Consider the following 26,782-nt stretch of genomic DNA (forward strand, 5'->3'; position numbering starts at 1 on the left):
GGTGGGGATCAAATGAGGACGGGTGTCAGGGAATGGTGTGAATCAGAGGATTGGGAAATGCATTCTCAGGCAGATCAGCTCTTTGAAGAGGAGAAGGAGGGGAAGATTCCCCCCCCCCCCGGTTCCAGTGGTTTCAGGAGCAAAGAGAGAGACAGACACTGAACAGCTTAGACAGGAGTTACCTAGTTACAAGATAATGGAAAGAGAAACAGAAGGGAGGGAACAGCCAGCAGAGACACCATTAGAGAGTGTGGGGGACCCTCCCTCCCCAAGAACTAGGAGGTCTGTCCGTATTAGAGAACAAGGAATGCATAGAGGAGGAGGAGCCAACTGTTCTCCTTGTGGGGAGAGGTGGGTTTTTGCTTGCAACCCAATAACTGAATAAAAAAGACCATAACATACAAACTTCTCATTAATTCTTGTCTGCGAAGTCAGCTAAGGGAAGGGAGGACTCTCCATGCCTGACAGCGGGAGATAAAGTCACCATGAACATCTTGGAGAAAGAAAATGGATAAATGCAATAAATGAATGAATCATAAAATTATAGAGATGGAAGGCACCCTGATGATCATCTAGTCCAACCCCCTGCAATGCAAGAATCTCCACTAAAGCACCCAAGACAGATGACCATCCAACCTCTGCCTAAAAACCTTCAATGAAGGAGAGTCCTCCACCTGCTGAGGGAGTCCATTCTGCTGTTGAACAGCTCTTACCAGAAGAAAGTTCTTCCTGATAGAATCTCCTTTCTTGTAACTTGAATCCATTGGTTCAGGCCCTCCCCACCAGAGCAGGAGAAAACAAGCTTGATCTGCGTGACAGTCCTTGAGATATTTGGAGATAGCTATCCTATCTCCTCTCAGCCTCCTCTTTTCCAGGTAAAACATGCACAACTGCCTCAACCATAAGGCTTGGTTTCAAGACCCGTGGTCATGTTGGTCAACTTAACTCTGTCCTCATGGAAGCAGAGAAGGCAAAACCCCAACATTACAACTGGAGGAAATATCTAGTCAATTCTCCTTATTTTATATATATATATTCCAATTCAAGGGATTCAGCAGAGCTAAAAGGTAATACTGAGGGTTACTGGCAATGAACTGTGAAGAGTGTTGTCTATGACAAATCAGTCACAGCTATATGCAAAATTAGAGTAACTGTTCACAACAGTGGTAATTAGTGAAAGCACAAAAATATAAACTTATATAGAACTAATAACTTGGCAGATAAAGGGTTTTGAATTATAACTGTAAGTAGCATTCAAAATTAGTAAAAATTCCAAATCTTGCCTCTCTGATTTTGTATTTGTATTTATAATTATAATTTTTTGATTTACGTTTTAATGTATCATACTTTCATGTTAGCCACCCGGAGCCCGGTCCTTTCAGGGAAGGGCGGGGTATTATTATTATTATTATTATTATTATTATTATTATTATTATTATTATTATTATTATAATATTGCAACTCAGAGCTTCTCTCCAATCCAGAAAATGGTGAGAACACATCTAGCCTTATTTTTGATATGCTATCTTTTGAGATTGAATTCTTTGATTTGAAGGCAGAGTTCTATTAGCATTTTGTTCTACTGTCAGCATTCTTGGGATTCTCCTCTTGTGGATTCTTTGAAGTAGTCCAGTACTCTAACTGCTACCCTACCCTAGCACTTTGCATTAATCTGTAAAGTGCCGTGGTCATTAATGGAACAATAAAAACAAAGAGCTCCCTAATAACTGTGTGCCAAGCATAGCATTTTTGGGGTAATATTAATGAATCACCCTTTTACTATTACACACAAGGTGATGTACAATAAAATTATACAACAATAAATCATCCTTTGGTTCCATTCTGTCTTCTTATGCTTTTTCCAGTTTCTTGTTTCTTTGTTGTTATTGGAGAGGAAAGGAAGAAACGGGCATGATTCCTTTTCAGAGGACCATAACCCCATGATTATATTCTAGCGGGAGAGGAAGAAATGTATATTAGGTATGCTTAATGATGTTCTCCCCATTTGGTTTTATCTGCAGAATACTGGCTTACAAGTTACCAGAATGGATTAATTTCATTAGGAATCCATCATTCTTCCTTTTATGATTTTTAGACAACCCCACAATACTTATACACAGTTTGCTGCAGTTTGCCTCATCTTTCCAAGAGTCTAGATTAAGTCTAGTATCTTGATCTAATCTGTATCCAATCTGGATCTTGATGCACTTGGATAATCATATGCAAATTTCTTTGCTTTAAACAATATGCATTAGTAACTTATAAAACAACAACTGAAAATCTTAAAATTATGGCATGTTTCATGTGCCATAGGGACACAGGTGGCGCTGTGGGTTAAAGCCTCAGCGCCTAGGACTTGCCAATCGAAAGGTCGGCGGTTCGAATCCCTGCTGCGGGGTGCGCTCCCGTTGCTCGGTCCCAGCGCCTGCCAACCTAGCAGTTCGAAAGCACCTCCTGGTGCAAGTAGATAAATAGGGACCGCTTACCAGCGGGAAGGTAAACGGCGTTTCCGTGTGCAGCTCTGGCTCGCCAGAGCAGCGATGTCACGCTGGCCACGTGACCCGGAAGTGTCTCCGGACAGCGCTGGCCCCTGGCCTCTTAAGTGAGATGGGCGCACAACCCCAGAGTCTGTCAAGACTGGCCCGTATGGGCAGGGGTACCTTTACCTTTACCTCATGTGCACCAAAATTTTAAGAAGTTATCCAAGTTAAACTGGAAGATTGTGGGGCAAAGCAAAACCAGAGAAGAATAACAGATCAGAAAAGGGAAATATACTCAACCTGTTGTCAGTGTGTGAACAAGAGTTGCCTTCTGTTTCTGGTGATCAGCAGAGGAAAGGTTTAGGTTAAAAAAAAGGTAAAGGACCCCTGGATGGTTAAGTCCAGCCAAACTAGACTATGGGGTGTGGTGCTCATCTCGCTTTTCAGGCCAAGGGAGCTGGCATTTGTCCACAGACATGTGGCCAGCAGGGCTAAACCACTTTTGGCACAACAGGACACTGTGACAGAAGCCAGAGTGCACGGAAACGCTGTTTACCTTTCCACCACAGCAGTACCTATTTATCTGCTTGCACTGGTGTGCTTTCAAACTGCTAGGTTGGCAGGAGCTGGGACAAAGCAACGGGAGCTCACTCCGTCACGGGGATTCGTACTGCCGATCTTCAGATTGGCAAACCCAAGAGGCTCAGTGGTTTAGACCACAGCTCCACCTGCGTCTCTAGAGGAAATATTACTTTGACTCCAGCTCTAGAAAATCAAAACAGGCTTCCTTGCACAAAACTGCACATGCAAGTGGTCTAAATGAGTAGCATAAATTTGAAGGAATGAACTAATTCATGTGAGTTCACAACTCCTTCCATGAAACAGAATATTACCATTTCCGATTTCACAGTTTATGGAAAGGAAGAGGCAATTTTCTTGTTTTCCCACTTCTTGCAGCAATTTTTGTGTGCTAGCTTCTTGTCTTTTCATTTTTTAAATGAACTATGTCTGGATAAGAAAAAGTAACAATGAGAAGGCTTTAGATTTGGCACAACCTGGGTTTGCTGTGGGAGGCGCCTTTCCCCTTGCCTCCCCTCCCCTTACCCTGAGAGTGGGAGGTGGGCCGGCAGCACCCAAAAATGCACTGCTGCTGGTGCCTGCCGTCTTAATAGCTCCACGTGGCTTCTGGGATACCAATATAGCACAATCCCAGAGCAAAGCTACACCGGAGCCCCTGTGGCGTGGCGGGTGATTTGAAATGTGTCCATCAGTCCCAGCTGCTGGAGCTCCAGTGCTGAGCAAAGGAAAACGAATGACCCCAAGCCCTGGGAGTACGACTGAGTGCAGGTTGCTGGTGTTTGGGGGCAAGGTTGGTGGTGGGAGCTTCTGAGGACTGGGGCCATGGGCAGCTGCCTGGAGGTGCCAGGTGGCGTTGCTGGACCTTCCAGGCTCTGTGAGAGTGCTATGGTTAAATCAGAACCAAATCAAGCTCACTACAGTACACTTTTGAAAGGCAAAACCAGTAGCAATAAAATGGTTTAAACACATTGAAAAATGATAAATGTTAGTTACATTTTAACTTTAAATTATTGATCCCTTTTGTGCAATGCTTGGATCTATCCTAGTGGGACAGTGGGATGTAAATAAGTACACAGGTTTCAATAAGTAAATATAGAAATAAACTTTTGGAATTTGCTAGATATTGCTTTATTTACATACAAATGAGCCAAGAGTAGCATCCATGTGTGAAAGTAATCTTCACAATTTACTTGTACTGATGTTGTAGAAGGACTAGAGGTTTCTTTTATTTTCCTTCAGGGAACCTTCTTTTCGGTGGGCTAGTTCATACAGGAGCCATAAACAAGCCTCAATATAGCCAGAAGGGTCCTTATAACTGTACTGTAGCAGCTATTGTTTCTGACAGCTACTACAGTCACCCACAGAGGGCCGCTTTCAGCCCTTTCTGAACACCACATGCCTGCCTGTCCCTGCAGCAAAGCCTGGTCGCTTCTTGCTGCAGAAGACAACGTTGCAGTGATTGCTTTGTCTGTGCTGCTGGAAAAAGCTGCAAGAAACTCAAGATAGCTAGTGTAGCCTGGCAAGTGACATTAGGCTGCATCCAGTGCAACTCTTTTGCTTGCACACGAGACTTCTGCTTGTGCAGTGAAACTACCCCCTCCTCTCTACTACAGCCCACTTCCACACACCCTCAAAATCTGCTCTAGAGCATCCTCTGCGGTAGATTTTTTTTTTCAGTGGGGGAGAGGAAGGAGAAATCCTGGTACACAAATGAAACCCTGTTTGTGCAGCACTGGATACAACCCTTAGTTGTGAATCGTGATGTCTCCGGTTTGAAATTTGACTTTACCTTAAACTCACTAGGCAGCCATAGGTTGGGTGGTTGTGAATATTGTTGGGACTCCAATACATGATCTCTGACCATTGGCCATGCTGGCTGGGTTGATAGAATCTGGAGTCCAAAACATCTGCAGGACCAAATGATGAAGATAATATATATGAAGCACTTTGAACATTCTAAGTTTCTATGTAAATGCTACACAATACTAGCATCTATATAGTTTGTGCTTCAGTAAAACATCCTCCTAGATTTCCAGTTTGTCTATATATGGTTATGGAAAATGAAACTGTTAAGCAGATCCATGTGTGTTTTTGCCCTTCCTGCTCTTTTGGTAACCTTTCTGTTGTTTCAGCGGAAACAGCAAAAGGGAGTATAGAATTACCGCCAATGTATTTTCCCTAGAATGAAAATGGTGTGAATGGCACGCCCTCAGGGAGCAACAGGAGTGTCAAACCTCAAAGGAAAGATCCATGAAAATGATATAGAGCTGATGAAGAAGCAACAGAGGTGGATATTAAAAGAAGAGAGCTAACTCTGGATAATGTGGCTCAGTGCACATTGCACAAAGGAGAGCCAAAGCAGTTAAATATTCCTGGCACACATGCAGATCTGCAGCTGAATAGAAGTTCTCAGCGACATGTGGGAAGGGGAGCTTCTGTTAATGCCAACCAGTTCTGCCTTGCAGATCCCCTGCCCCAGAGACATCTTCTCCCCAGCTGATGAACTGACTTTCAGTTTTGGAGCTCACTGGGTGATGAAACTTCGAAAACAAGCTAGGTGGGGGAGGTTCCCACGGGAGAATGGATGGGCAGGAAAAGTATTAAGAACTTCCCTCTTATGTCCTCCATTGCATTCCCTTGCTTACCTGGAAATACTTTGCAGGAATGTTTAACTTTGTAATGTGTATTTCTGCCCCAAGCCTGCTGAACTTAGGACCCAAGCTGAATAGAGCTCACAAGTCAAGTGTTGTAGCCTGCTAGGTGCCTCACACGCAAGCAGCCAGTAGGAACAAGGGATTTATCCTTCTGGGTCTGCATACATAGGGAGAGGGCTGTGTTGAGTTTGGTTGGTCACACATTCTGCAGGTTGACTTGGTAGAAGAGGACTTTGGTTGCTGAGTTTGAGGTTAAAATAGGAATATAATTTAACTTATATGTAGAATTCATCATGAGAAAGGCTGGACTGGATGAATCCCAAGCTGGAATTAAGTTTGCCGGAAGAAATATCAACACCCTCAGATATGCAGATGACACAACCTTGATGGCAGAAAGTGAGGAGGAATTAATGAGGGTGAAAGAGGAGAGCACAAAATATGGTCTGAAGCTCAACATCAAAATAACGAAGATCATGGCCACTGGTCCCTCTCTTCCTGGCAAATAGAAGGGGAAGAAATGGAGGCAGTGAGAGATTTTACTTTCTTGGGTTCCATGATCACTGCAGATGGTTACAGCAGTAATGAAATTAAAAGACACCTGCTTCTTGGGAGAAAAACAATGACAAACCTAGCCAGCATCTGAAAAAGCAGAGACATCACCTTGCCGACAAAGGTCCGTATAGTTAAAGCTATGGTTTTCCCAGTAGTGATATATGGAAGTGAGAGCTGGACCATAAAGAAGGCTGATTGCCAAAGAATTGATGCTTTTGAATTATGGTGCTGGAGGAGACTCTTGAGAGTCCCATGGACCGCAAGAAGATCAAACTGTTCCATTCTGAAGGAAATCAGCCCTGAGTGCTCACTGGAAGGACAGATCCTGAAGCTGAGGCTCCAATATTTTGGCCACCTCATGAGAAGAAAAGACTCCCTGGAAAAGACCCTGGTTGGGAAAGATTGAGGGCACAAGGAGAAGGGGACGACAGAGACCAAGACGGTTGGATAGTGTCTTCGAAGCTACAAACATGAGTTTGACCAAACTTCGGGAGGCAATGGAAGACAGGAGTGCCTAGTGTGCTTTGGTCCATGGGGTCACGAAGAGTCGGACACGACTAAACGACTAAACAACAACAAGAACAACAACATGATTGTCTTGTTAGACTATGTCATTTCATTAAAAAAAATGACCTAAATAGCTTGGTTACAGCACCAACCAACACCTTTAAAGATGCAAATTATGGTATTTTGTCTTCTTTTAGTATTGATGGTGAACTTATGGTGCCCTTTGCATATTCATTCCTGTGTAGCCCTTCATTCTGATTCTTTGTCATTTTCTCTGCCCATGACTTACTTCACACAGGAGTAGAATTACGCCTCTCTCCCTCACACACACACACTTCTCTTACATGTGTGACACAGGCAGGATATCTTGTAAAAGTGTAGACTACCTTCAGGAGAAAAGGCAGCCTGGTGAGATTTATCTGTTCTGCTGTACTGTTCTCTTGTTTTGAAGCTCATGTAACAGGGGGAACATGATTAGGCAGCTGTTCTTTCCATCCGTAGGATCAAATTCCTATAGTATTTATATAACATCACGATAGATGCACCCACTGTAACCTTTTAATCCTATTTCACACTCCCCCCCACAAAAAAAAATACTGGATAGTTCAATACATGAGAAGCCAATTATATTAGCAAGGTAACTCCATTAATAGGATGCTGATCTGTCTTATTGACAAGCCCAGCACTCTTAATATGATCCAGTATATTAAACTGACATGCGGAAACTAGAATGACAAAATCTATCTGTGGCTTAATTGACAGGGAAGCACAGTCGAACGTTTTGCTTTAGTTCTCTCCCCCCCCCCCCCCGGTCCAATGTGGTTATTATTGGCAGTGCTACTTCAGTAAATAATACATACCTGTGGTGAATGATGTGAATATATTTCATACAACAATACGGGTGGTTTAGAGCGAAATAGATTTTGTTACGGTTTCCCGTACTTCTATCTTAACTTTGATGTAAGTGAAGCCGAGCTTTGTCACTTAGTCTTCACAAATCCTTTTTAAAACATCCGTCTCAGCTGCGGCACTCGTAAGCGTTTGACATGTTGTGAATTATTTCAAAAATCTTCAGCGTTTTCTTTCCTTTTTAAAAAATGAATAGCAGCCGTACTGAGTAATGTAATAATGTGCCATGAATTTCATTACGTTTATTTATTGACTCGGCTGGGTGATGGCTGAAGGAAAAGCTATTGTGTTCTCTCTTGACTAGAAATATTTATATACTGTGATAGTTGGCACTTCTTACGGGAACCTCATCTACCTTCTCAGAAGAGTAGTTTGTCTTGAGAAGCCCCGTTGAGATACCATAAGATCCATCTTCTCCTCAATTAATCAGTTGGCACATTTTTAAAATACTAAAATCATAGTGAGGATCAAAGACTGGTTGTTTGAAAAAAGAAGCAAGGGCCCTTCAAGAGATTGTCTCTGGAATTTGCTTTTCTATTAGGAGACATGTATTCAGGTAGGTAAGGAAGGAAGCCATGTTTTCCATGACAGGATGAAGGTGTTGTTTGCACCCTGCAGTATTATAATTGAATTCCGAAGAATACAAAACTCGTTCTCCTTGAAACTAGATTAGCCGCTTGTTGTCGCTACTCACTGGTAAGCGAAAATGTACGTGCTGGGGCTCAGCCTTTTTGATTTGTCAGTTTACGTATCCCAGAGATCAGCTGGGCATTCCAAGTAGATTTTGGGACTCAGACCTGAGGGATCCCACGTTGGGCAAAAGATTCCTGCATTGCAGGGAATTCGAGTAGATGACCCCAGAATCATTACGTGGTTCTATTTGATGGCAGTGGGGCTGGATCTCAATCCAGCAGATCCCGAGCTGGCTCTGCATCCCAGAATGCCCAATTGCGGGGCTTTCCATGGGCAGCATTTCTGCCCACCCACAGAGGGGGCAACTCCATGCCAGCAGAGTCACGCACGCTGGCATCACTCCTTGGGTGGAGATTGGCAGGGGCTGGGCGTGGGGAGAAGCACTTCCACCCAAACCACACACCCCTTCCCCCAACTGACACAAATCGGATTTGAAATTGCTGTGTTAAATAAGAGGATGTAAAGCCATAATATATTTTTTAATGTTTAATATTTTAATTTTTTTATACTTCCCTCAAAAAGATTTCTTTAAAAGAAGGGGGACAGGTAAGATGACACTCTGCATATCCTCAGAGACACTATGACCTTACATGGATTTCTTTGTAAAGCTTTTATCTATTAGAGCTGAAACTTCAATTTTGTAAAATAGAATGCAGTTATTAAAGGAAAGTACATCCTCAAAGTCATGTTGATTAAAGGGTTTTCTTCCTGTTCTGAGTCAAAATGTACCATTTCTGTGAAAACCACAGTCATCGACTCTTCTTTCCACATTTTGCAGAATGCAGTTCTCTTGTCTTGCAGAGCCATTTAACAGTAATGTTAAATTACTGTGGCACTGAAGGAGAAATACTTGGAATTAAGATTTCCGGGGAAGAACTGGAATATGCTTCAATGAGATATTAAAGAGCTGCTCCATAAAGGGTAGAGATGTTCCATTTCATTTTTTTCTAGTAATGTTTAATTAAAAAGCAGTTAAAGTCAGCAAAGACATTTTGCTTTATTACAATTTCAGGTATGAACACCTACATGCAGTAAGGCCAGCACTGAATCATGCGGTTTGAAAATGTGATACTTGTTCTTGTAATTCTGGGAGTGGGGTGGGGGGAAACCTATGAATATTCCAGCAGTCTCACATTCATACATCTGATTAATGTTTAAGTCTTTGTTAGATTTTGGAATAAATCTTCCTCTAATAAGACAATTCTTTCTGGGCATGGATTCAATAGCAAAATTCTTCTGACATGTTTTTTCGCATGTTGTTCCTAACTTTTGGCTTCTGGGGGAAGGGTCCGAATATGAAGAAACTATCATCAGTTCGTGTGCAGTATTTACTTTCACATGCACGACCTCTGTCATGAGGACAAAGATTTCTCTCTAAGACCCAATCTGATTCTTCATTTATAAATTTCCTGGATTTGCAAACCTTGCAAATTAAGATGGCTATTTGTGCCATACGTTTTGTATCAAGAGGCATGAAGATCAGAATAGTTCATGCAAGGAGGTGATCATTTCTACATTTCACCAGTGTGAAAGCATGCGGACTGTGTAAAGGGCACCATGTAGCCCAAATAAAACATTATCTCCCTACTGATGTATCACAAATTCATCAAGATGTTTATAATAAACAACATCAGAAATTAAAGGGAAGACTTATAACTAAAGTTAGAACAAAGAATTTTGAAAATCAGGGAGCTCATGTGGTATAAAGCTATCAGGAACAAAATATACCTCCAGTAATTCTGTTTCTGTGGTACAGTTTTTGACATCTCTAGAATTACAGAAGATCTGGAATTTCCCCCTGAGATGGTGGCACATAAGGTCAAAAATAGGCAAGAATAAAAAGGAGAGATGGGAAGGATAGACTGGGAAGGTAAGTTTTTGTGACAGCTGAGAAAGGAGTCAGGTTACCAGATCACAACTTGCTGGTTTGAAGCAATACTGCAGAAAGGTGTCCTAGATGTCATTAAATTTACATTAAGGACCGTCATCACTCTTCTAACATCCAGCATGTATAGAGTCCTGTTCACTTGCAGGGCACAGTAATGATTATATTTAGTTGAAGGGAGAACAACCCTCTCCAGTGAAGCAAAAACAAAAACCCCAAAGAGAAAGCAGAGCATGATGAGGCCCTGGAACCTATGCTGAAAAAACCAATTCTTTCTCTCAACTGTTTGAAACAGTAAAACAGACCACTTTGTGAGCAGTGTTCCTTGGAAGGATGGATTGCACACAGAGTAAACCTTTGCAGGCAGCTTAGGCTTGCAGACAGCATGCTAATTGCAGAATTTGGAATAGTTTCATGCAGAAATGGTAGAGATCTCTGCCCCAAATATGTCACTGCTCAACCCTAGCTTCTCCTTTTTTTCTTTTTACAGTGGTTTGTGTGATGATAAAGGTTTGTGATTCTGGGCCTGCTGGAACTGCTCTGTGGCCCTCACCTATTAGTTGTTTGTGATTTATTAGTAATTGTGTTTGCTCAGTTGAAAGGAGGCACCCAACCATTTTGTTGTTTTGCTATACATAGCACAGTATGAAGAAAATGTGTCAAATTGTTGAGTTATAGGCTATTAACAAGTGCTTTAAATACAGTGTTTCACAGTAGTATCTCTGGTTAAAATTGCCATTAAATTGTCCTTCTAGGTGATGTTTTTTAAATGCAGCTTGCAGTTTGATTTAATTTATTTTTGGCTTAAAATGACTTTCAGAGTCCTTTTGTAAAAATCAATGCAAAATGCCAGATACTTTTTCACTGTTTCTGGTGATACTGGAATTCATGGCCGCCTTGCACTGATTCAATTAACAAATAACCTTAGTTTAACATGTTGTGTTAAGGGTTTTCCATGTTCACTGAAGCTCCAAGATGGTGGGAAATTGCAGCTGTCAGAGGCCACATCCCTAATAGATACGGTACTTAGGCCGTATTCCCAAGATGTGATAGATCTTGTGCTATGGGGAGTTAGAGTTGCATCCACTACCATTAAGCTGCAAGAGTGGCAAAGCTAAGATTTGTCTGATCCCTGGAACAGGCATGTGAAATCTTCGCAGCTGAAGCTACAATTCCATGTTTCAGGTATTGAACTGGCAACCAGTGTCATGCACACCGAATGACAGAGTTGCCATTGTGCGTTGGCTGCATTTTCAAAATTTCAAAATTGCCATGTCCCTGTGCATTTCTATTAAATTCTGTTGAAATTGAGGGGCAGGATAGGGTTGAAAAAGAAAGGTGAAGGTGCATCGTGGCCTGTATGGGGATCAAACCTTACTAGCGCCACAGTCCAACCCCCTAAGCTCCTAACTGTCTTCCTCCCCCGAAGGAGCAAACAGATCCTGTGATAAATTTCAGTTAGGGTTTGTTTTACTCATCCCTAGAAACATATGCTCAGCACACCAACCTGGTTATTTCATACTAGATTAATAACTGTAACAAAGGTAGTAATGAATTTGAATAGGCCCACAAACTGGATCTGTGCCCAGAATGAAGCAACTGTTAGAATCCCAAGCCTGAATCAAACAAGTATGTTCATCACGGATGACTAACATTGTGGCTTGATTTTGTGAATAGGTCATCACTGATGAAATACCATGAAAAGAACTTTAACCTCAAGCCCCAAGCTTTTTGGAGTTCACACATTTGGCTGCCCCAGTAATTATGCACACAATAATTACATGTAGATAAATCAAATAATCTGTATGCATGTCCAAAATGGCCCTGAAACAGCTAAATATATTACTATAAGAACAGTAAGTAGCACTTGTAGGCACCACACACAGAAGGTTAACCTAGACCAGGCCCAGTGAAATGAATGGGGCTTCACAGAACTCCCTGGTAGAATTTCCAAAAAAACAGTATTCCTACATTCCTAAAATACACCTGTTCATACATAGAAGAAAACAAGTGTAAAGTGTGTCAGAGAAGCAGATGCATTACCCCGACCCCTGCGCTTCCAGCCTGTCCTCATTGTCCCCTGCTCCCAGGGTCCCTGCAGAGGCCAAATAGGCTGTTCCACCTCAAGCCTTCCTGAATGGAACACATGGCTGAATGTGTCTAGAAGCATCTCTGCAAGTGAGAACAGGCATTCTCAGGGTTCCCATTGGGGAGAAGGAATGCTCATTGGAATGCACTAAGAAGCCCCTCTCAGACCTTCCCATTCAATGCAGGAAGGTCAGGGTAGAGCAAGCAGGCGCAAAGAGGGTGGGAAGAGTGCCGATGCACCTGCTCCCCCCCCCGGTCCCCCCCCACATTATTTTCATTGCATGAGGAGGACTCTTTACTTCATTTGTTTTATTTTAACTATGTTGTCTTCATTTTTATTAACAGTAATATGAATATTTTCAGTTTTTTCTTATACTGAAAAATATAGAAAGGTCTTACTTAAAATCATTTTTACAAAATTACATTATATTTTGAAGTATATTTTTGCTGTCAAAAGACAACAATTTCCATTCCCACCCACCCCAAATGCATAGTCGCTGAAGCATTTTAAAGAGAACTGCTTGTTCATATTGCAGTGTACCTTAAATGAAAACACGTCCAGAAAATCTAATTACTTTAAAATCTGCCTACACAGTGATGCACATTTGCTCAAAAATATTAATGCTAAATGTCTAATCATACATTGTTTTTTTGTGTGTGCATGTGTGTTTGTTTGTTGCTGGAAAAAACAAGCAATAAGGGAGTAAATCAGTGTAGCTGGTCCTTGGTGGGAGCTGAATGGCTTTTCTAAATGAAGACTTGAGACTGATATAAAGAATATTATTAATTTTGGTTTTATTCCAAGGATGATGGTATGTTGTTTGCATAGAGTGTCAGCATTCTTTAGTGACTTATTCATAACACAGCATCTCTTTCTTTTAAAACCTTCCAATATTCTCATATAACAGCATTCTTTATTTATCTCAAGGCAGATAATTAGTTCATATATCTCATGCCTGTAGGTTCTGGATTTGGCTAAAAGTGAAATTTCAAGGTTCCTACTCAGTTTGGAACATGTAAGGAATTTTGAGCAAAGCAAAAGGAGCCTTGATAAGAGTAGTGAAATTTCTCTGTAAGGCTTTGCACACACCCACCCATTAATTTAACTGCTAACACATCTTTCTTCAGAAAGGGCTCATGTTTATGGGTATTGCGCCTGTGGGCATGCAAGAGCAGCAGGTCCTGAGGTCTTACCTGGCTGCACTTCTGCCGCAGCTTCTTTGGGCTAAAGGCAGCTTCATGTTACACTCTGGCTCCTGCATATCTCCTGCAATCCAGGCTAGAGTGCCGCCACCTCATACATCTGCCCAGGAGGCTCTCTGCTGCTGGTCGACTCTCAGAGCTTTTCATGCAAAGAATTTGTTCTAGTGGTGAGCAGTGGTGCCTTCCCACATTGAGATACAAGGGGGAGCTGATGCCAATCTGATCAATGTATCCCAGTCTTGCCTGCTCTGATGCCCAGATATAAGTCTTTTGGGCCACTTCTCCTTGAAGTCTGTGCTTAAACAAGTGATGCCAGAGATTAAACCTAAAAGCAGAGCACAAAAAGTGCAGCCATGTTTTCAAAAGAATGAAAAGCATACCTAAGATGATGACAGGTTAAAATTAAATAAATGTTTGAACGCCTCGTTACCCTCTGTACATGGAACTGGATGAGGGGAAAATATTATTTGCCCCGGGTAGAAAAATGTTTTGGGCCAGCCCTGGGAAGCTCAGCACCTGGGCCCAGTGCACACCTCCAAGGTAAAACCTGATGAGAAAGCTCATCCTCCAAAGGAAAACCCCGTTCAACAAGACCATGGAGGTATCTCTTGCCATTGGGCACATTAAGCATGAAGACTTACGAATATGAAAAGCATAACTTTTGATACAAAGGGTATAGCTTCTACCACTCAGAACCCACTGTCAGGTTTTAGTGGGCCCTTTACACAGGACCACCAAGCCACCCCCTCCCAGTGCAAACCTGGGCACCTGTCGTGCATTGGAGCTGAGCAGCATCTCAGACTCCCATGCAGGAGCCCCCACCCCACGGCATACGTGCATGGGAAAGGGGGTGATGACAGGTGGTGCCCACAAGCAGCAGTGCAGGTGCCCCCCCCCCCGCAGTGGCCCTAGTAATGCTGGGTGGTACCAGGATGTGTGAGAGTGCAGCCTCCTCCTCCTCCTCCAGCCCTGCCAACGTTTCAGCTTCTTTGGCTCATTTCAGTTTCATTTCATAACTCCTCCTACAGATTCCTAGTTCTAGATCTTGTTGAGCGCTTGTCTCCAAATTCAGATTCCGTATCTCAATAGCCTTGAAGTTGACAGGTCTTATCTTTGTTCAGCTTGTGTTCATCATCCTGTGTTCTAGCTGCAGATGGTTGTTAGAGATGGGATTGACTCATGCGAATGTACCCATGTCTCTAAAAGGAGAAGAAGAGAAATGACACTTGGCTTATACTCAGGAAGGGAACAAGACAAGGTGTGAGTTGAGCTCCCCACTGCACGGTTGAAGCACACCATTGTCCTATGAAACAGTTCAGCCATAGTCCTACTCGTCCTTGGCTCCGGTGCAGACCAACAGACCCCCAAAGAGGAGAGAGAAGGTGCTCTGCTTACCTTGGGGGACAGCCTAACTGCCACATAGCACCTAAATTTTCCCGTCTTCGCTCCCTGTCCAGAACTGCAGAAGCAGGGTAGGGGGTCACATGTTAAAGGCCACACTGTTTGGAGGGTAGGCAGCATTTCACTTGATAGGTCATAAGCTGTGGGGACGTGAGGCCCCACTCCCCAAGCAATGACTGCCCTGGTACCCGTATGCCACACCAATGCTGCCCAAGAGAGATCACAGGAGGTCAGAGGAGGTGGCAGCAGCAGGTATGGGCAACAGGGCAGCAGTGGGCAACCTGTGCTCTGAGGAGACACACTGGGCGAGGCACGTGCAGAAGTGACCGGCCACATCTTCATTTCTCCAGAATGCCTGTGGTTCCTACGTTGTAGCCCATAAGGGTCCAGAAGGGTAAAGATGGCAACTTTCACTGCAGTCGTCTTGCCCAGTGCTTCTCTTCTGCCCTGGGATTTGCTGGTTGCCGACAGTGGACCTTTCGCACCCTATGGCAGGCCTAACAATGATAGGAAAGTAGCATAAATACATAGACGTTTGCCACCAAGGGTATCATGGCAGGCTGAGACTGAAGAAAGCGTTCTCCTCTCCTGGTGATCAGTTTTATGGGGAGAGGCTGTTATGCTTGATGCCACCGACATTTCTTAAGGTGAAATAAGGGGTTTTCCCTTTTTACAATCAAGTGGTGTCTAACTTTTATGAGATAAATAAATAAGTGGCAGATTCTGGTTACCATCCCCATAGAGTTTGGAAAGACTTTTGGGGGAGGGATGGGAGTGATAGCTGGACCTCAGGAAATCCCAGTTTATCCCAGACTGCATCAAAGGGTTGTTAATGATGTCAGTGCCGGGGTTCCATATTTTTACTTGCCATGGTGACAGCTTAGTGACCCCTGACATGACAAGCTCCAGTCCTCCATTCGACCATGAAACTGCAGAAAGAGGGGAGAATCGTCCCCCCATTGCTTGGCCCGTATACGCCTAAGGTGTTCAGAGTGCCTCAGTTGTACATGGACAAACAGAAAAGCAAACATTTCTAGCTTGGAGAAGGAGCAGGGGATTGCCCTTAAGCTCACAGAGAGGTAGGATCCTGGCAACCTCAATTTAACCAGGAATGCCCTTTTTAGAGGATACTCTGTTTCATCCACTCAGTTTTCAATTTTGCCACTCCCCCCTCCAAAAAAACAGATTCAGCATCCTGTGGTCATTGAACATCTTCTGTCTGATTTTGAGTGTGTGCATGCGTGCACGCGCACACATACACACAGAGTTTCATTTTCACTTGCTTTGTTTTGCTTTGTTTTGACTTCGGCAAACCTAGGGTCTTAATAGTTGACACGGGTGACATCACAGTGGGTGAGGGCTGTACAGGAGCCTGAAGACTTTTCAGAGCTGCTGGTTCCCATGTCGTACACTATTTTATTCATGGGCATTAAATATTCAGAACAAAGAGTGTCCTGAATGCTGGATAGGACAGCCCATTCCTGTTCTATCCAACTCAGTCCAGCACATCTTGCAGTCCTGACACACGGAGCATACAGTAATAGCCCTAGACAATGTTGCAGATCTCGTCGCTGCTCCACAGCATAGAGGCGTGGTGATGAAGAACACAGCAGGAGCCTTGTCAGTTGCAAGACCACCCAGTGATGTGTATGTACATTTGCTGGAATTCTGTGAAACAATTTTTTGCCCAAAATACTCTCTCAGAAGACTATACAAGAGTGGTTCAGTTCTAGTATTTGGCTGGTTTCCACAGATACTGTAAATACCCGCCTACCCGCTCACCAAACCTAGGGCATGATCAGTCCAGTGTTAAAACACTTCTAAGCCCTATTGATTTCAGTGAGAGTTAAACACATGCTGGACAGTGCAGGCCTAGACACAGCTATCCAGAAGTGACCCCCACGGAGTTCAATATGGCTCGATATGGCAGTTCTGTTGAAATCAGTGACACTGCAGAGTGCTTAATGTTCTCTGGATCCTTGTTCATAATTTACATTTCCCCTGACTACCATCTTATTAATGAATTTTAGGACATTTTATGTGCTTGATAATATGTAAATACGTTTGCACATTGTCACTAGTATAGGTTCCTTCGAACTTGTAATATAGGGGTATCGCCAGTGATGCATAGGAGAATTTAAAATGTAATTTTAAAAGTTAGGATGTTTCCTTTGTCACCTTGTTTTACAGTTAATACATGAGAACTAATTAGCTGCAAAAATAACCAAGTGTTCTCAAGAGTTCCCATTTAAAGTTGACCCTCAGTGACTATTTCACTAAAGCTTTAGAATATGAAAAGGTAAAGGTAAAGGTACTCCTGCCCGTACAGGCCAGTCTTGCCAGACTCTGGGGTTGTGCGCCCATCTCACTCAAGAGGCCAGGGGCCAGCGCTGTCCGAAGACACTTCTGGGTCACGTGGCCAGCGTGACATCGCTGCTCTGTCGAGCCAGAGCTGCACACGGAAACGCCGTTTACCTTCCCGCTAGAAAGCCGTCCCTATTTATCTACTTGCACCCGAGGGTGCTTTCGAACTGCTAGGTTGGCAGGCGCTGGGACCGAGCAACGGGAGCGCACCCCGCCGCGGGGATTCGAACCGCCGACCTTTCAATCGGCAAGCCCTAGGCGCTGAGGCTTTAACCCACAGCGCCACCCGCGTCCCAGAATATGAAAAACTAAGCGCTTTTAAAGAGTGGGAGAGATTTAGGCATGCATCTAACATTCCCTGTGAAATGGAACAACTGTAGCTGGATTGGGTCCTTAGCTGCCTGATCTTCTGACTAGAAATCTCGCCACATCCCTTTCCCTTTCTTTTTAAGAAAACTATTTGTTGGTTGTGCTTGCTTCAGCCGCCCTGCTTGGAAGCCCTTATCAAAGGGAATCCGAGTTCTGCTGAGACTTGAAATCAAGGACATCCATCATACTTGGACTTGTTTCCTCCGATTTGTGCTTGTTTGTTAAAAGAACACAAGCTGCCAATATAAGTAGCCTGCAGTGGTTAGTTGAGACTTAGGGAGAATGTTGCGGTTTGTGTAAGAAGTTATTAAATACACAAAAGGGTGCTAGGAAATAATGCTATTGACAATAGCAGTAACTGCTCTTTCCTTTTGGACATATTCAGAAAGGCGACTTTCAGTAAAGTACATTATTCAAACCTCCAGTTCACATGGGAAACTGACCAGATACTAAGTGTAAGACTCAGAAATGAGAGCTTGAAGTAGAGGTTTCCAAAAGAGACCAGCACCCCACAGATCCCTTTTGATAGGTGGGTGGGTTCAGCAGTCTCATTCACCTGACATCATATGTTGTCGTGTGGATTCATGCCTACTATCAGCAGGGGATCTCTCGGGAGCATCTGATCTGATCATGTCAGGTGAGTTACAGGTGGGCATGGCCAACAGAAAATGGCTACACAAGCCAGATTTGTGGGCCTAATTTGGCCAGTTGTAAACCATGCTTTGTTTCACAAACTACAAAGCAGCCACAAGCTGCCATGCAAATGATCCAACAAACTATGGTTTGTTTCTTGAATGGTCTTTGTGTAGGAGGTGCTAACTACACTGTAGCTGTGAGTTGCAAATTGCAGACACCACTCTTTTCTTATGGGCAGCACTGAGTGAAAGCTCACTAGGGCCCCCACCCTTTCTTCCAAGGACTGTATTTCTGTATTGCAAGGGGTTTGAAGTTCTTACATTTTTGCCAGTTTGACCTATGTGAATGATTGTTTTTATTCTCTTCAGCAATTGCAGTGTAACTATATCTATATGTACATATTAAAATCACAGAAATTGCTACAATTTAATAAGGGAAATTGGAGTATCACTATATACAGTTTGCTTTTGACTGGACTTAACCATCCAGGGATCCTTTACATTTACCTTTTACAGTTTGTTTAACTCTTTGCTTTCATGTTCCACTAATTTTAGATGTTAGTAAGGAATACAGTGGTACCTCGGGTTACATACGCTTCAGGTTACATACGCTTCAGGTTACAGAAATACAGCTAACCCAGAAATAGTACCTCGGGTTAAGAACTTTGTTTCAGGATGAGAAGAGAAATCGTGCTCCAGCAGCGCGGCAGCAGCAAGAGGCCCCATTAGCTAAAGTGGTGCTTCAGGTTAAGAACAGACCTCCGGAACGAATTAAGTACTTAACCTGAGGTACCACTGTACTTGGTTGCAGTTGCTTTAAAATTTCATTTTCTCAGCAGCAGCTGCAAAGTGCAGTTGTCTGTCTTGTGAGTTAGACATGAATTCTTCTTAGGCAAAGGGCGAGCAAGAGCCACTTAGGCATGGGGTGGTTTTGTTTTCACACTGCTCTTCCGCTTGGCAGAGTTCTGTGATGAAGCAGGGTAAACCATGGTTAGCAAACCGTGTCGGGTTCATGTGTAATAAAAAAAAACATTTGCCAGAACAAGCCAAGACTTGCAAGCCATTCACAAATCATGACTTACGATCATAGTTTGTTGGCAACAAATCAATCATGGTTAATCTACTGGGATGTGTTCATATAATGAAACAAACCATGGTGAGATGCTTTGTTCACACAAAAAGTAGTAAAAATAAAATAAAACTGTTCCTGGAATTTAACACTTCTGTTTTTGACTTCAGATGGGGAATCACATGGTTTATTGTTTTTCTATTAGGAGAAAACAAACCTACACCTACAAAATTAGCATTCCAGAATGAAGCCTTCATTAGAGCACTTTCCCCCATAAGGTTTATTCTCTATTAGCACGTTAGAAAATTAAAATATGTATTCACTGGATCTCCCACCTTCAGTCTGTAGTGATATTATCCATGAAAACTTTTACAGTCCTCATCTGTTAGTTGCATGAACTATGTCTGAATCGAGGCTTACCTTGCCAGGTGACATTGCCACATTTCCAGATGCAGCTTCCATGAAAGCAATGAGAAATCCACTATTCCCTCATAAGCAGTATATCACTCCTTCTAAGTGAACTCAGATGCTGAGTGCAGAGAGGACTGTAGCTACCACAAGGTCACAGAGAAACAAGCAGTAAATATTTGCATGCACAGGGATATTGCATGGTTCATAGAAGTACACAATATTTACTGGAAAATCTCTAAAGTTGGCATTCCCCAAAGACCAGCTCAGCGAGGACTGCGAATGCTTAGTGGACACAGAATTAGGATGTACCATCAAAATAGAGGAAATGCATCACCAAAAAAGATGAGACATATTTGCATAATATTTACACGTGACTCTTTCTATGTAAAAATGCAACTTTAGAAAACTCCTATGGTTTAAATAAAAATACAAAATGTCTCACCGTAGTGAGGAGAATTGTGACCTGAGGATCTGTGTGTCTGTGGAGTCGGCTGCCCCGGGGCTGTGGATGGTCTCTCCCAGCAGCTTCATATAGATATTTAAAAGCATGGGGGGGGAGGACGGAACCCTGAGGCACCCCACAAGTGAGAGCCCAGGGGTCTGAACACTCATCCCCCCCCACCACTTTCTCGACACGGCCCAGGAGAAAGGAGCAGAACCACCGTAGAACAGTGCCCCCAGCTCCCAGCCCCTCTAGACGGTCCAGAAGGATGTTATGGTCTATGGTGTCAAAGGCCGCTGAGAGATCCAGCAGAACTAGGAAACAGCTCTCACCTTTGTCCCTAGCCTGCCAGAGACCGTCGATTAGCATGACCAAGGCAGTTTCAATCCCATGGTGAGGCCTGAATCCCTATTGGAAGGGATCCAAATGGTCTGCATCCTCCAGGCGTGCTTGGAGTTGTTCAGCAACCTCCCACTCAATCACCTTGCCCAAGAATGGTAGATTTGAGATTGGGCAACAGTTGGCAATATTGGCCGGGTCTAAAGATGTTTTTTTTTAAGAAGCGGTTTAATGACCACCTCTTTCAGTGGGGGCTGCGAAGGCTCCCTCACAGAGGGAAGCATTCACCACCCCGCAGAGCCCATCACCCAGCCCTTCCCGGTTTGCTTTTATCAGCCAGGATGGGCAAGGATCAAGGAGACAGGTGGTCGGGTTCACTTGTCCAAGCAGCCTGTCCACATCCTCAGAGGTAACAGATTGGAATTGATCCCATGTAACAAGACTAGACAGAACTTTAGCACTCTCCCGCCCCGGCCTTGCTCCCACTGTGGAGTCTGCCTCCTTCCAAATCTGAGCGACTTTATCTGCAAAAAACTTTCAAAAGCATTGCAGGAGATCTTGGGGTCCCTACCAGGCCCCGGTGATGAAGGTGGTTCTGATAGACTGTGAACCACCTGGAAGAGTTCCCTCCTGCTGTTTTCTGCAGATGCAATAGAGGCGGTGAAGAAGGTCCTCTTCGCCGTCGCCATTGCTGCTTGGTAGGCTCGACGTTGAGCTCTAGCCCATGTCTGGTCTGATTCAGAGTGAGTTTTCTGCTACCAGCGCTCTAGCCGTCTCAACAATTGTTTCATCGCCCAGGGAAAACCACTGTGCTGTCCAGGCTCCATGCAATTGGAGAGGGTGCTTTGGAGCTAGACAGTCAATAGCCCTGGTTAACTCTGCATTCCAGTGGGCCACCAGGGAATCAGCTGAAAGGCCATCAACATGGGATAAAACATCCCCTACCACTCTCTGGATGCCCATTGGATCCATTAAGTGGCGTGGGTGGACGATCCGAATTGGTCCCACCTCCCTGCAGAGGGGAAGGTTTGCGGAGAAGTCCAGTTGCACCAGGAAGTGATCTGACCATGGCACTTCTTTAGTTTCACTTTTACTTAGTGTCAGATCACCAACATCCATAGAGGTAAACACCAAGTCTAAGCCATGTCCGTGGCTATGAGTTGGGCCAAACTTATTCAGGGACAGCCCCATGGAGGACATGCTTTCCATGAAGTCCTGAGCGGCCCCTTGTAAGTTCGTGTCAGCATGGATGTTAAAACCCCCAGGACAACCAAGCTAGGTGTCTCCAGGAGAACATCCGCCACAACCTGAAGCAGCTCAGGCAGGGAATCCTTGGTGCAACGGGGAGGTCGGTACACCAAAAGGAATCCTGTACTGCCTCTATTGCCCAACTTCCAGAACATGCACTCGGAAAACTGGGTCTTCCCCATAGGACACCTGGTGCAAACTAATGACTTCCTAACCCCCCCCTCCCCACCCACATGACCTGGATTGCTGTGCGTAAGAGAAACCTGGTGGACAAGCAGCAACAAGGACAGGCCCATCTGCTTCATCCAACCAAGTCTCTGTCACACATGCCAGATCAAATCCTCCATCCACAGTGGTTTTATTCATAATTGACCTGGCATTGCACAGCAACACTTTCAGGTCATGTGGGTTTCCCTTGCTGATTCCAGTATCCTTCCGGTCAGGACCAGCTGCCCAATACATCCGCCCCGTGGAACCCGCCCCAGCCATTCTGTTGGCTGAGGCCCATGCCCAGGCAGCCCTGACCCTTTCCCCTTAAAAAACAAAATACAAACTATACAATAATGTAACAAAATAATGAAAGTAAAAACAAAGCAAGAAACAATTATGCTAAAATTAAACTACTCCCCGCCCCGACTAAACATTTGTCCCACCCCAAACAGAAAGAAAATAATAAAATAATATTACATTATAAAAAACCACCATTTGAGGTGCAGCAGATTAAGAACTTAAAACCATTTTTGCCACATGCTGCAGAGAGCTGCTCAGAGTATGTGTAAGTGTGGGTCCCACCCCTTGGGCCTGGTGGAATTGACTTGCAGGGGGGAGTGGTCTCGCCAAACACTCACAGGAGCAGCAACAGCTTTAAGTAGACATGCTTGGGATGGGACTGGGCGGGGAGAGAGAAAAATCCCTAGCTAACTTTGCAAAGCCATGCAGGCGCAGTTGCTTGCCCATTGGCTCTGAGGCACTTGTTTCGCTCCAATGCTCCTCTGCCGAGCTGCGAAGATCCCGCCAGTGTGGATTAAGGATCTCTCCTAGCCTTCTGGCCATGGAGTCGGGCAGAGGGTGGAGGCAGGCGGAGCCTGGGGGGAAAGCATTGGTGAGCAGGAGACTGGCTGGGTAGGCAACTGTGGAAAGCAAACTCGACAGGGAGGAGCGTTTCATATTTGTAGAGGAGAGCAAGGCGGGGAATTGGGGAGCCAAGATACTCTTAAAAGGGCTGCAAACTAGTGGCAGTCTTGCCTATGTCCCCAGCTTAAACCAAGATTTCCTTTGGCACAGGAACAAAGCAGGATAGCTTATTAATTTCCATGGCTGAATAGTGGCACTTGGAGGCTCTGCTTGTGGTTTGAATACACATGCACTGCCCTGGAAACAAAAACTGGAGTTCCAATCAGTTCCTCTATTTGGTGACCTCTGTCTCCACCCTTATTTATTCCAGCCCAGACCATTTGATCTGCCTTCATAGGGGGCACAATAGCATCTTGTGGGTCAACCGCATCAAATATCCAAAGTCCTTGTGCTTGTGGGATTCATATGCAGATTGTCCTTCTCCCTGCTTTCATCCAATATTCTATCCGTTACCACTGATAAGTTTGTTTTGTTTTAGTGGGGGGATTCCTGTATTCAGGAGCAGATGGGCAACTTGCTGCTGCATCTGTTGACTGAAGCCTTTGTGTGAGCTTACTAACATGGACTGGAGAAGAGCCTTTCTAAGCGTGTGGTACAATTGTTGCTCGGCTGTGCTGCTTCATTCAGACTGCAGTCAATCAAGTAAGGTTGTGGGGCTACATGGCTGAATAGTTCTGCACTGGACAGGGGAGGGGGCTGAAATCTATCATATCAGGGGGCTTAAAACTAGCTAGCTTGGAACCTTCTCCAACATCTGTTTATAAATCAAAATGAATATTCAAGCTGGGGTTGGTTTTTTTTGTTTTGTTTTTTGCTGTTTGTCAAGAGAGCTTCTACTGCATCTGCAAAAGGTGATACATAACAGTAAATACTTGTGAACAAAATGTGGTGATCTGAACTTGCCTTAATACAAAGCTTAAGATGAGCTTAGTATTTGGTTAATTACAAGCCATATTTCCATGTCACTTATGTAAATCTTCCTTGTTTGTTTTAGCAGGTAATTTGTGGGCCAGTATCACTTAATTGTTCTGAGTGCATAATGATATACCAGCATTTTGCAATTTAATTAAAATGTACAAATCTGAACATTAAGGGGTGGGGAAAATTATTTTTGAATTATTAATCATTCCTCCTCTAGGAAATCTTGTTGCTCTGCAGGAGATTTGTCCAGTGTACAACTAGATATGTTTTTTTTCCTTCTCTTTCACAGACAGACAATTTTCCCGCAGAGCCCAATTACATGGGCAGCAGGCAGCAGTTTGTTCAAAGGTAAGGCCTATTAAATAACTTTCTCGGCTTCCCCATTTGCATCCTATTCAGAAATTCCTTTGCCAGAAAGAACAATTCAAATGGGGTGGGGGAAAATAAATACAAGTTTAACACATTCTCTCCCCTTTCTCTCTTGTTCTCTTTCCTTCCATACATGAAATATCAGTAGCTCCACATTCAAGGACCCTGAGAGAGCCAGCTTGAGAGACAGTGGCCATGGGGACAGTGACCAAGCAGACAGTGACCAGGATACCAACAAAGGCTCCTGTTGTGACATGTCGGTTAGAGAGGCCCTCAAGATGAAAGCGACTTCGACTAAAAGCCAGCCGCTCGAACCAGGTGAGTGAAGCAGCCACCGCTTGCTACGTCTGCAGCTTAAGCAATGATTAGAAACCTATTACTTCTGTTCTGGCAGTAGATAGGCAAGCCCACTGATAATGCTATCAGATGCAGCACTAAATCTTCCAGCCAACTTGCCACACAAACATGTTCTCTCTCTGTTTGTATGCATATACCACACACATATAAATATACTGGTGTATATACACATACGTATGTAATAATTAGAAACTGGAACAGACAGTTATCATGCCTGTTCAGCCCCAAGAAGCCATGTATTAACGAGTAATAGTGGTGTTTCCCCCCGGGGATCCAGAGAGGCTTTTAACTAGCTCCACATCTGCAAAGAGCCCTTGGGACTTTTCGGGAGTATCTTGTGATATGGCATATGGGCCTGATATTTAAAGACAGAAAAAGCAAAAATCTCACCGGGTGTATACAAAGCAGCTCTTTGGATCCTGACTTTATGTTCTTAAGGACTTCTAGAAATGGATAGCCTGCTGCCGTTTTTCCTTAGTGTTGTCCCGAAGAGTGAAGTTGGATTTACACAGTTAGAGCAATGGTTTGATCATCACATCTGCCCTTCTCCACCACATCGGTGGAATATTCCTTGCCTAAATGCTTAATTGTGACAACAGACTCATGGTTAGAAAGCTCATGGGACCCAAGATATTATGTGATAGCTGCATTTATTGCGTGGAAAAATATGGCCACAGTATGGTTATACTTTTCCTTTTTCACTTGCTATGATAATTTGGCAGGATAAACATTTGAAATCAGAACCAACTCCAACTAATGGTGGCTTCATTTTTTTTGTTTCCAAGATTGATTTCATTATCAAATATAAAACATTGTTGGCAACCTCAAGAGTGGGGGGTTGTGTTCCGAACCCCCATGTGCAAAGTCTCATAAAATGGGGAGTTGCCTGGATCAGCTCAGCTGCTGGGCAGGGAAGAACCTTCGAGGAGACTGAAGAGGATGTCCTTTTCGGGCCCTGGGAAGGGTCTCCTCAGGAGCCAGGACTCCTCTCCAGGGTGTTCCCCATTTCCGGGTTCAACTTCCCGGATCCTGGCAACATCTGTGTGCACAGTTGTGCACAAATAGAGAATGTGTAAATGAGGAGTTGCCTGTGCTACTAAATGATCAAATCACGACACAGGGCTCACTCCACCAAGTGCTAGTGCGATGCAGGTTCTAATTTTTTCAGTGGATTCTAACTCGAGCCCTCAATCTGTTCCTTTGCCGTGTTTGTTGCAACACACTCGTTAATTTGCCTGCTTGAGAACCCGGAGCACCTGCCAGATATTCATGCATGTTGCAGAGGGCAACATGGTGTTCTCCAGATGTCGCTGGACTGCAGTTCCATCAGCCCCAGTCAGCATGATAGAAATTGTAGTCCTGCAAAATCTGGAGGGCACTGCATTGGCTTCTCCTGTTATGGAGGATTCTGTATCCTGTTCTGAGATACACAGCTCCTGCCAGGCACCATTCCAGGCCCTTTAGAACTCACTTTAGAACATGGCAGAGGAAGGTTAGTCTTCGGGGGCAAGTTGTCTTTCAGAGAAATTTGTCCACCATGGTTAATCTCATGAGAAAGCCCCTGACAAGTTTCCAAACAATCCCAGGAGTTCCCTGAAACGCAGTTTGAAAACCCCTGTCTCATTGAAATAAGTGGAAGCTGTGCAGATCCTTGGTACACCCACGATCTGGCCCCTAGTTAGTAAATCATTTCATTTACAAGCTACAAAGAAGTTACTGACAGGTGCCTGTGACACTGCTAGAGTGATGTACAGCAGAACAGTGACTGTTCTCAACTGGGTTATATTTACAGAGACAAAGGCATCTCTGTTTCGCCAAAGTCTGTGTATGATTTGGTTTATGCTCCCTTTTGCTAAGAGTAAATTTATTTCAAAAGAAACCCATTATTTCCTATCAGTGCCAGTTAAACTGAGTATATCAGCTGTGTGTCCGTGTGTGTGTGTGTGTGTGTGTGTGTGTGTGTTGTACATTTCGCTTCCAAGCAGTGAGGAGGAACACAGCTGAAATATTTTGAATTTGGTTTCTCATCTCCATTAGTCATTTCAGCTTGTTGTGTGGAAAATGATTCACAGCACTGAGGATGTTTTAAAAATTGATTAATTAAGTCTTTCTTAATGAGAAGCTATATTTATAATTAAGCAGAAACACATTCTAAGCTTTCTATTAATTGGTG

At 43.8% G+C, this 26,782-nt stretch overlaps 1 protein-coding gene across 12 annotated transcripts in view; it reads left to right on the forward strand.

Annotated features, from left to right (window-relative positions):
- Positions 1-26,782, forward strand: part of PCDH17 (protocadherin 17) — a 128,003-nt gene that overhangs the window by 22,777 nt on the left and 78,444 nt on the right. For 11 of the 12 annotated variants that reach the window (XR_014167304.1, XM_081907289.1, XM_081907290.1 and 8 more), the window contains exons 2-3: positions 24,173-24,231; positions 24,398-24,570. Coding sequence is in view for 11 of the 12 variants with exons in the window: in XM_081907289.1 (XP_081763415.1) it covers positions 24,173-24,231; positions 24,398-24,570 (232 nt within the window). In the remaining variant the exon portion in view is untranslated. The remainder of the gene's footprint in view (positions 1-24,172; positions 24,232-24,397; positions 24,571-26,782) is intronic. The other variant, XM_081907292.1, reaches the window with a different exon arrangement.

The sequence above is a fragment of the Podarcis melisellensis genome (genome assembly GCF_964234715.1).
Source record: "Podarcis melisellensis genome assembly, chromosome: 4".
Taxonomy (NCBI): Eukaryota; Metazoa; Chordata; class Lepidosauria; order Squamata; family Lacertidae; genus Podarcis; species Podarcis melisellensis.